The sequence below is a fragment of the Anopheles maculipalpis genome, chromosome 3RL, assembly GCF_943734695.1.
Source record: "Anopheles maculipalpis chromosome 3RL, idAnoMacuDA_375_x, whole genome shotgun sequence".
In the NCBI taxonomy this organism is placed as follows: domain Eukaryota; kingdom Metazoa; phylum Arthropoda; class Insecta; order Diptera; family Culicidae; genus Anopheles; species Anopheles maculipalpis.
In genome coordinates this window covers 49710029-49722051 of record NC_064872.1, presented here as the reverse complement: position 1 = coordinate 49722051, position 12023 = coordinate 49710029, and the positions used below count along the sequence as shown (strand labels likewise).

The 12023-nt window shown below is 44.7% G+C and overlaps 1 protein-coding gene and 1 pseudogene across 1 annotated transcript; one reads left to right on the top strand and one right to left on the bottom strand.

The window, feature by feature from the left end:
• Positions 1-81: 81 nt before the first annotated feature.
• On the top strand, positions 82-1026 carry LOC126560726 (uncharacterized). Its single transcript, XM_050216682.1, has one exon. The coding sequence runs from the start codon at positions 82-84 to the stop codon at positions 1024-1026; it is 945 nt and encodes a 314-aa protein (XP_050072639.1).
• Positions 1027-4238: 3212 nt separating this feature from the next.
• LOC126560725 (uncharacterized) lies at positions 4239-11273 on the bottom strand (annotated as a pseudogene).
• Positions 11274-12023: the final 750 nt, after the last annotated feature.

Sequence of the window (12023 nt, the reverse complement as noted above, 5' to 3'; positions counted from 1 at the left end):
TTCAACTCGAAGACCCCCGACTGGATTACGCTACGATTAAGGTAAGATCCACCCTTTTTTACCACTAACCCTAGTGAAAGGATGATGCACAGTCCGAACAATCGCGAGAGACCAGCTGCAAATCCCGGTGTAGCTGCTAGCCCCGCCATCGCAGCACCAGCCCCGACTTCTTTTAATGTCTGTTCGCCAGCCGCGTGTGACGCTTCTACCGATTCGCCTGATTTCCAAGTAGAGGCGCTGAACGCCATGCAGCTTAAACCACTCGAGTTGGATACCGCTGATATCCATACATTTTTCTTTGCCTTGGAAAACTGGTTTGACGCTGGGAATATTCCGTCGAATCAACATACTCGACGCTTCAACATCCTTAAGACGCGCATTCCTATTCGAATTCTTCCTGAGCTTCGTCACCTTGTCGAGAGTGTACCCAGTAACGACCGCTACGAAGCCGCTAAAAGAGCCATCGTACTACATTTTGAAGAGTCGCAGCGTAGCCGGCTACATCGTCTGTTAACAGAAAGTAGTCTTGGGGATCGGAAACCGTCACAACTACTGTCCGAGATGCGACGCACCGCCCACGGAGCGATGACAGACTCCATGCTAGTAGACCTCTGGGTTGGACGACTGCCACCTTATGTGCAGTCGGCGGTAATCGCTGCTTCATCAAACATCGAAGAGAAGGTGAGAGTAGCCGGCTCAGTAATGGACTCCATCGCGTTATATCACCGCACTGGTCCTTACCAAACCGTATCCGAAGTGCGTAACGAGGAAGTGGAGCGGCTCTCACGACAGGTAGCTGAGTTGAGCCACCGATTGGAGGAGGTGCTTAGCCGAGACAACAACCCGGTGCGCGTACGACCACGTGCACGTTCTCGCCCACGCCAGGTGAACCGTTCCGTTAATCCATCTGTTGGGAAGCTGTGCTACTACCACGAGCGGTACGGTCATGTAGCGCGCAACTGCCGAGCTCCTTGCTCCTTCAAGGACCGAGCACAAGGAAGCACCACGCCATCCACCTCCTCGTGACTAGCCGACGGGGAGGCCGGGCAGAAGGTCCATGCCCTCGCGTCTCCAAGCTATCGGCTCATGGTAAAGGACCAAAAGACGAACAAGCAATTTCTCATCGACACCGGCGCCGACGTCTCCGTGATTCCCCGACAGCACAGCTCTATTCCGTGTAAACCAACCACTGTAAGATTGGTTCGCCGCAAACAGCACTCCGATCCAAGTTTATGGAGAATCTCTTTACACCCTCGACCCTGGTCTCCGACGAGCCTTTATGTGGAGCTTCGTGATCGCTGACGTAGGAACCGCGATCATCGGAGCCGATTTCCTCCAGCATTTTCACCTGTTGGATGATCTTCGGAACCAATGTCTCGTGGACGCACTAACCAAACTACGAACCCCTGGTGTTCCGGACCGAACTCTTCAGGTGCCAACCGTTAAAGTGTGCGATTCGACGTCGCCCATCGCTACCCTGTTGAAGGAATTCTCCGGATTAACTGCGTTGACTACACCTGGGACCATTCTACAATCGGAGATCATGCATCCTATCGAGACCATCGGTCAACCGACCTTCGCACGACCTCGAAGACTGTCCCCGGAGAAGTACGCCGCAGTTCGCGCAGAATTTGAGTGTTTGGTGCAACTTGGAGTGTGCCGCCCCTCGAACAGTAGCTGGGCCAGCCCTCTTCATATGACAAAGAAGGCAGACGGAACATGGCGTCCTTGTGGCGACTACCGTGCCTTAAACGCGAAGACAATCCCAGACCGTTATCCGCTACCGTTATTACAGGACTTTACTATGCACCTACAGGGGAATACCGTCTTTTCCAAGGTTGACCTTCATAAGGCCTATCACCAAATCCCAATACACCCGGATGACATACCGAAAACGGCAATTACGACGCCTTTCGGTTTGTTCGAGTTCACGACCATGCCCTTCGGATTGAGAAATGCCGCACAAACGTTCCAACGCCTCATCCACGACGTTCTACGTGGGCTTGATTTTGTCTTCCCATACATCGATGACATGATCGTCGCTTCGCCGTCTGAAGCAGAGCATCACGAGCATCTTCGCCAATTGTTCCAGCGGTTAGAAAAGCATCATTTGACCATCAATACGGCTAAGTGCGAATTCTACAAGAGTGAAATTTCTTTCCTCGGACACTTCGTCAGCACCGAAGGAATACGTCCTCTACCGGAACGGGTCAAAGCAATCAGCGAGATGAGTAAGCCGACGAACGTGATGGAGCTGAAGAAGTTCCTAGCCATGATCAACTATTATCGACGCTTCCTACCGCAGGCGCTAGCAACGCAAGGCATCCTGCTCGAGATGACCCCGGGGAACAAAAAGAAAGACAAAACACCACTTACTTGGACAACCGAGGCTTCTGCTGCGTTCGAGAAATGCAAGGAACAGCTACAACGCGCTGCACTTTTGGCACACCCTGTGGCGAACGCAGAGCCCTCCTTGTGGACGGATGCCTCCGACTTCGCCGCGGGACTGAACGATTCGTTTGGCTGGGGATCAACAAAGACGCTCAAGAGTTTGCCAGGAATTGCCTCGCCTGCCAACGAGCGAAGGTAGGGAGGCACACGAAAAGTCCGTTGTTGCCATATCCCGCGACGACGTCGAGGTTCAGCCACATAAATGTCGACCTCATCGGACCATTTCCTATTAGCAACGGCAACCGTTACTGCCTGACGATCATAGACCGTTTTACTCGCTGGCCCGAGGCAGTGCCGATCCCGGACATCACCGCGTCTACTATTGTATTAGCGCTGATGTACAATTGGATCGCTCGATTCGGAGTTCCGTCCAACATCACCACCGACCAGGGACGACAGTTTGAGTCCTCGCTGTTCAAAGAGCTAGCGAAAGCCTTGGGGACCAAACATATCCGGACGACCGCCTACCACCCGCAGGCGAACGGGTTGATCGAGAGATGGCACCGTACCCTGAAAGCTGCAATATGCTGCAAGGACACCTCTCGTTGGAGCGAGTATCTGCCACTAATTCTTCTCGGGCTACGGACTACCTTCAAAAGTGACATCAGTGCCTCGCCAGCCGAACTAGTATATGGAACGACACTCACCATACCAGCGGAGTTCTTCAACGAGAAGCCGCTACCATCAGTATCTGATCAGTCCGAATTTGTCAGAACGCTACGGGAAGCGATGAACGACATCCGACCAACGAGAACCGCCTGGCACTCCGACCGAACCGCTTTTGTTTCCCCGGATCTGAGTAATTGCACACATGTTTTCGTTCGCAACGACACCGTCCGACCTGCACTGACAACACCCTACCACGGTCCGTATCAGATCCTTACACGAAATCCTAAGTCATTTCAGATACTCCTGCATGGCCAGCCGGCATTGATTTCCATCGACCGCCTGAAGCCGGCATATACGAGCGATGAAGTTGGTTCAACGCTGCAGCATCTTCCCCGCGACGAGCAGCTACTAACCAACCTTGGGCACGACACGCCGACGTCTCTGACGCCGCTTCCAGAGCACCCTTCGACGTCCCGAACGTCATTACCCGAGCAACCGGTAACGTCCCGTAAACGCATGCCGCTAACACGCACGCCGCCAACATGCACGCCGTCGCTACAATGCACCGACGCAACCACCAACAACGCCCCGCCACCGCATATCTTACGACACAAGGACAAGGGCGTATCGACCGGTGTCACCAGATCACAGCGGAAGGTAACCATCCCTTTGCGCTACCGATGACACCGATCTAAGAGGGGGGTAATGTAGCGACCTCGGGTTAGCGGTTAGATGACCGTTACCAGCAACCGTTGTGAGGCAGACAACATCAGACGTTAGACGTTGGACGTTCGGTGGCGCACCGGAATAAAAAAAAAATTTCATTCGTTCCCGGTACGTCCAAGCGAAGAGACCAACTCGCGCGGTAAATTCCAAGTGTAGTTCTGATGACGATCAGCAATAAAAAAGTAGTACTCACGAGGTGCTAAAAGCGGTTCAACCCGAAACCCCTCGAAATGGTGGAACTATGGAAGTTTCGTCAACGAATGCAGAGTGAAGGCGAAACTATAACGGAGTTCACCACGGCTTAGCAAAAAGTGGGTGCTAATTGTGATTTCGGGCAATATTTGACAAAGGCGCTCAGGAACCAGCTAGTTTTTGACGTACGGAATCCAAGAATACGCAACCGGTTGATTGAAGAAAGGAATCTTACGCTGGAAAAAGCTAAGCAAATTGCTTTAGCCATGGAAGCCGCCGGAGATGGAGCTGAAGTGCTGAATAGCAGAAGTGCTGGAATGAAAGAAGTGAACATCGTGAACAACACAACGAAGAAAAACGTCGAGTGTTACAGATGCGGAGAGTCACATTTTGCATATGTCTGCAAGCACAAAAGAACCGTCTGCAAAAAGTGCGGGAAAATTGGACATTTGCAGCGCGTCTGTCGCACGAACAATAGAAGCAAAAGTGTGAGGTTAATTGACGAACAACATCAAGACAGCAAGGAGGACGAAGAGGTAAACTCAATTTTAATCAACAATTAACACCAAAATGCAAATCATACCGCAAAAATATACATGACACTAAAAGTCAATAAGACTAAAATTCAATTTGAAGTAGATTCAGGATCCCCGTTTTCTATTATCAGTGTGAACGACAAACAAAGATGGTTTAAAGATATCCCTATTAGAGAATCAGACATAAAATTACAAAGCTATTGTGGAGCATCTATAAAGTTATTCGGTACAATTAGTGTTATAGTGGAAAAAGCTAAAACAAAATTAACACTATTTGTGGTAGAGTCGAAAAGAGGACCTATTGTAGGAAGGACATGGATGCGAGATTTGAAATTCGATTGGAATGAATTTTTAAGAACGGAAAACTCGTACGTAAATCAAATTGTCACAATATAAAAATTAAAAGAAGAATTTGAGGTGGTTTTTCGTAAGTCATTAGGAGAAATTTCAAATATTCAAGCGTCCCTTATCGTCAAAGAAAATGCGTTGCCAATATTTCTAAAAAATCGTACTTTACCATTCGCATTAAAAGAAAATGTCGAGAAAGAAATTAACGATTTAGTAAATCAAGGAATTTTGGTAAAAGTTAACCGTAGTGAATGGGCTACACCGATAGTACCCGTAAAAAAATCCGGAAACCGTGTACGATTATGCGGAGATTATAAATTAACGGTGAACAAAAGCTTGGTAATAGACGAATTTCCTTTGCCCACGATAGAAGAACTTTTCGCTAACATGGCTGGGGGAGAAAAATTCTCAAAAATAGATTTAGCACAGGCATATTTACAGATGACAGTTAAACCTGAACATCAGGAACTTTTAACACTGAACACTCACATGGGACTATTCAGACCAACACGGTTAATGTACGGGGTTGCTTCTGCTCCAGCCATATTTCAAAGAGAAATCACATAGATTCTCCAAGGAATTCCTTGCGTTTCTGTATTTTTAGATGATGTTAAAATAACAGCTCCTAATGACAAGACCCATGTGGAAAGACTGCGCACTGTTTTAAAACGATTTCAAGACCATAATATGAGAGTGAATGAAAGCAAATGTAATTTCCTTGCAGATTGCATAGAATACTGTGGATACAGGATCGACAAGTACGGTATTCACAAAATGAAGGAGAAAATTACTGCCATTCAACAAATGCCGAGACCAAGGAACAAAGATGAGGTAAGAGCTTTTGTAGGCCTTGTAAATTATTACGCGAGATTTATCCCAAATTTAAGTGCAAAGATTTATCCCATAAATAATTTACTTAAAAACGAAATTCCTTTCGAATGGAATGAAGGTTGCCAGGAGGCATTTGAATGGATTAAAAAGGAAATGCAATCTGAACGGGTCTTGGTACACTACGATCCTAGCTTACCAATAGCTCTAGCAGTAGATGCTTCGCCCTATGGAGTTGGCGCCGTTTTAAGTCACACATATCCAGATGGCAAAGAATATCCAATTCAATACGCATCTCAAACACTATCACCAACCCAACAACGATATACTCAGGTGGATAAAGAAGCATATGCGATTATTTTCGGAGTTAAAAAATTTTATCGACATCTTTATGGAAGAAAATTTGTCCTAATAACCGATAACAAGCCAGTTTCTCAAATCCTATCACCACAGAAAGGTTTGCCAACGCTATCAGCAACTCGCATGCAACATTACGCTGTATTTCTAGAATCATTCAATTTTGAGATTAGACACCGACCATCAAAAGAACACGGAAATGCTGACGGAATGTCACGATTACCAATCCGAGATATTCAGCTGGGGGATACAGAAGCACCCGATGAAATTGAACTAATTCAAATAGAAAGCCTTCCCGTATCAGTAGAAGAACTTAGTAAAGAGACTAGCAAAGACATAGATGTTCAATTGCTAATAGACGGTTTAAATTCAGGGAGAACAGTATCCGTTAACGATCGTTTTGGAATCGACCAGACACAATTTTCTCTCCAAAAGGGATGTCTCGTGAGAGGCGCTAGGGTCTACGTTCCACCTCAATTACGAAATCGAGTCTTAATCGAACTTCATGAAGGCCACTTTGGCATATCACGCATGAAATCTCTTGCTAGATCTTATTGTTGGTGGAAAAATATGGATAACGACATAGAAAGATTATCTAAAAACTGTGTTTCTTGTGCAAAAGTAAGAAAAGATCCTTCTAAAGTACCAACTCATGTAAGGGAGCGTCCACAATCAGTTTTTGAAAGGGTACATGCGGATTACGCTGGGCCATTTATGGGTATATATTTTCTTATTCTAGTAGATGCGTACAGCAAATGGCTTGAAGTAAAAATAACATCGGATATGAATACAGACACTACTATAGACAAAATGCGAGAAATTTTTGCCACTTTTGGCTTACCATCAATTCTAGTGACCGATAGAGGTACACAATTCATGTCAGAAAAATTTCAAACATTCTTAAAACTTAACGGAATAACCCATAAAACGGGAGCTCCTTACCATCCCGCAACAAATGGTCAGGCAGAAAGATATGTACAAACAATTAAAGATAAAATTAAAACTATGCAATGCCATAAATCTGAAATTCCAAAAAAGTTACAAAACATACTGCTAGCGTACAGGAAAACAACTCATCCAAGCACAGGGGAAAGTCCTTCGGTTAATGTTTAACAGACAGATAAGGTCTCGACTGGATGTTATGGTACCTAAAATCGAAAAGAAATCCAATCCTGAAGTAGTAGACAAAATGACAAGATCATTTGCAGTAAACGAAAGAGTAGCAGCAAGAGATTTTCTTTCCCAGACCGAAAAGTGGAAATTTGGAACGATTACAAAGAAGCTAGGAAAGCTGCATTACGAAATACTATTAGACGATGGAAGGATGTGGAAAAGGCACATAAATCAAATGAGATCCGGTCCTGAAGAAATATCAATCAACCATAGTAGTAACCAAACCATCGAACCTTGGATAGATGAATCATTATATCTGCCAAATAGGATGGAAGAGATTCAACTCCCTCATGATTCGGAAACGGAGATGGTTAGATCTGATAATATTAATGAAGGTTTAGCTCGTGCAGAAGAATCTCAAACTCAACTTAGGAGATCAACAAGAACTCGACAACTACCAATTCGATACCGTGATTAGGAATTATTACTTTAATTAACAATGTAAATATTAATTGTCTTTCACACTTTAGTAAGTAATCACTTTTATTGTTAGGAGGAGAGAGTTGTTATATTTGTGGCAGCTGTCCATCGACAGAAACTGCTAGTTGGGTAGCAAACAGCTGTCAGTGGGAATAAACGGCACTCTGTGTCTGAACTACCCAAGCACAACAAAATAGGTAAAGTCCCCAAGCACAACAAAATAGGTAAAGTCGTTGCAAGAATGGGGCTAAAATGGGGCCCTACTTTTGTCACGATAATTGCCCCGTAGTCAGAAACGGATGGGGCAATTTTGTTTACCACAAATTATGACGTCACAAAATTTTTGACGTCATGGAGATGTGCAAAAAAATTGATTTGTGTATGCTGTTTTTTTCTCTTTCGCACTGCTTGTTCGTTCTTCCATGCTTTTTGCTCTGTTTCTCTTATGGATCAAGGTAGCTGCTTTTGAGCCTGTGTGTAGAGAAGAGATTGAAATATGCAGTACTGTTTTTTCTGGATATCTAGAGGTGAGCAGGAGAAGTGAGAATTGAACTGTAGAGAGAAGAGATTGAAATATGCAGTACTGTTTTTTCTGGATATCTAGAGGTGAGCAGGAGAAGTGAGAATTGAACTGTGATTATTAGTGTATAATGCATATTTACCATATGATTTGCTGCGGCGGTGATGCGATGGTCCTTTTTAGTCGTGATAGTCTAGTGTGGATCGGAGTAGGTTTTGTTTTACATGCGCTATATAGGATCGCAAGTTAAAGAAAATGTGTTTTTTGTGTATATTCTTGTATTTGTATTTGGTAAATGCAAAACTAGCAAACTATAATGAATATCATTGTTGAGTTTCAATGATCCATGGTTTTGTTAAGAATCGTCGTGGTGGACCGTGATGTAATGCATCGCCTTTATTCATTATCATCTTTTACTATTTAAGCAAAATGCCGCTGGACAAAGAAACAGATGATATGACGTTTTCATCTGAGTACAACCAATTTGTCAAGGATCGATCGAAAGGTAGCATTCAAATTGCATTATGTATGGTTTAAACAGCTTTTTATAAATATATTGAAATATTGTGCGTTAGCTACTGACACTGGAAAGGAAAATACTGTTCCAATTGCAAAAGGTATGTTAACGTGGGAAAAATTGTATTAACTACTTTGTTAGTACTAAAGTCCGTCGAAGGATTCCGATTTGTCCACAGAAAAGTTTTAGCGGTTAAAGGAACTTTAACGTTGGCTTTTTTAAAAAGCTTTCAAATTATGTTTATGGAGCTATGCGACGCGTTGGTGGAAAGCGCGCAGTAACGATTTCCATCAACTATTGACATTTTATCGATAATTTGATTGAACGTATCGTCAGTGTTGATTTCATTCTCATCTCACAGGAAGAACAGCAATCGATGTAGTCAGCCAATTCGACATATTCTTCTTCGGTCTGGTTCATATTTGGTACTGGACTTTGTTCTGGGGTTGGCGATGTGCGCTGCATTTCATGGTTTAAATTGCTCGTGGCTATATTTTGGGTATGTTGTAAATAATAATATAACAATAACACTACGATGTAATCGAACTTTATATTCGTTAAACTTGTGTAATAAAGTCAACTAACATGGTTGGCTTGGTCCTGCATCCTGATTATCCTTTCCCGTAGGTTCCAGCGCCATATACTTTGCAGCTTGGCGATAAAACATGCCAGATTTGCGCAGACGTTTTAAGTCAGCCATTACAAAAACGGTAACAACACTTTCAAATAACACTATTTTACAAAGATCTCTCAGCTGGACCAACACCCAAGAAATAAACACCTATTAAAACTGAACTGAACAACTAAATACTTTGTGAGATAATGATTTTTCCTGTATTTAAAAAATATATGTTTCTTCTAATATCAAAGAGTTACAAACTTCATGGCACCAGCATATTTTTTTCGCTTTCACTTGCTCCGCCGTCTGGCGTGATTTCAGACGGTTACGCGTTTAAAGGTACGAGGCGTGTATGTATGCGTTTGTGTGTGAGGTATAGCAGTGCAAGCAAGGGAAAACACCCGGCGTATACACACATGTATCGATACCTTTCAGAACAAAAATTTACTCCGTCTATACTGTCCGTGAGTGCGAGAGGAATGACATACGAGTTTGAGCGAAATGTAAAACCAATGCATCGATACGATCTAGACACAACATCGATATCGTTGGCAAACAAACATTGCTCGGCCTATCTCGTCTGTAAGAGCGAATGAAACAGTTATACGAGTGTGAACGAAACACAGAATCGTACGGTTACGGCAAATCCAAAACCTCATGACGTCACAGAATACTCGTACATAAGTGTAAACAAGTGAGCTAGACGATTTAGAGCAAGACACACGCTGTTTTGCCCCGTTCGTTTTGGTTGGGTACGAACTAAACACATACACATGTGTCTTCCTTCCACGAGTTATAACAATGCAAAAGCATACACAGTTGGTTTCACCAATGATGGCTTCCCTATACACTCCCATGCGGTCTGCCCTATGATTAATAAATCGGAGCCAGTATCCAACTGCAACTGAATGGCCACTTCATTGATAGTAACTACCACAAATTTGAAGCTGGCTCGCAGACTGCAGACTTCAACAGTTTTAATGGAACGCGGCGGTCGGTACCTTCTTCGACCCGCTCGAGGCGTTTACTTGCGACAGCGATCTTCCCGATGACCCGTTTCATCACATTTACGGCACCTAATCATAAGTGCGGACAATCCTTTACTCAATGCATACCACCGCATAACCAGCAAGCGTTACTCGGCGTAACGCGACGCATTAAGTGTCCTTCATAGTGTTACCGATCCCACCAGTGTTTTCTTTCTTCAATGCGCAATGCGGTTACATTCCACCGATATTTGCTCCAGCGTTATGTCCGCATGTTGCTCAATTCGAGTAAGAAATTTAACTCAAAAATCTTTGTCGGCTTCCTCTTTTAGACCACATACAAAAATTAAACATTTGAGTCGCTCCTCGCTCATCCGGCTCAATTCGAAATGCTCTCAAGCCCAATTCACGCGGCATGCGTACACGAGTAAATTTTCTGTACTGGTCTTCACTATCTCCATGCATGTGGCGCTTTCTAAAAAGAGATTCCTTCTTGCCGAATATTTTTTCAAGCCGCTCTACTGTGGCCTCGAGCATAAAATCACACCGATTACGGGGTGCGATATAGTTCACATACCTTTCGTGCTCCAGTGTACCCAGCTTCCGCAAAAGCAATCTCACCTTCGCTGCATCATCAATCCTTGCAGCGTCCTTGCTGAACAAATCCTCATAACGAGAGTACCATTTCTCGAACGTTATACCGTTGTCGGCCTCGAAGCGGAACTCGGTAATGTTTCTGGACAACGAATCAAGGATTTGCTCCTGGTTATGGCATAGAGGGCTCACCGTTCTGAGGCGCGTTTGACTGTGACGGCGGATGCTGGCTTGTTGACGGCATTGAGAGCGATGGAGGATGCTGGTTTGGGGATGCTCATAAACGTTGATCCAACTGCGCAGCGTTCGGCAGGAGTGGCTGACCATACCCAGACGGTAGAAAAGTAGCACACGGGGCTTCAAACTGCTGCGACAGACGACGCTGCTCGTTCTCCATTTCTGAGCTCGAGTCCTTGCGAAGCCTTTTGCGTGAAGACGGATTTTTTTTCTTGCACTACGTGTCCTTAAGGTACAACCTTCAGTTCTTTAACAATAATTTTTTTTCACTCGTTGCCACTTTTGTGTTCTATCGCTTGAATGAAATGTAATATAAGGTCACGGTTATTCTGTTGTATGTAGCAATATCGCACTGATACGGGTATGGTCCGACACCTCTTGAAGGTTAATATACGATCTTCATACCCTACTCCGACTCAATACGTCCACGGCGATACAGAATGGTAACATATATCTCCAAATATCTGAGCTTGGGTACACGAGGAAACCCAACCCCTTGGGAAGATGGGTTTATTTGGTGAAATTGAGCGGAGGAGGGGGGGGGGGGAACTAGCGTCTGTTCCCCCCTTCCTTTCTGTCCTGGCATCTTACAGAACTTTAATCAGCTAGGATGCGTAGGCCCTCCGACGAGACAGGGGTTTGGGGGAGAGGCCTTGCAAGCCACCCCCAATACCATTGCAACGAAAGGAATACAAAAAAATTTCGAATCGGATCAACAGATACAGACCCACGCCACGGAATAAGGACTACGATTGGAAACTCGGGAAATGGAACTGCAGATCCCTCACATCACCCGGAAGTACCCACATTCTTTCGGACGAAGTGAGGGCCCACGGCTTCGAGATAGTAGCACTTCAGGAGGTTCGTTGGAAAAGAATAACGGAACGTCCCTACCGCAGTGATTGCATGA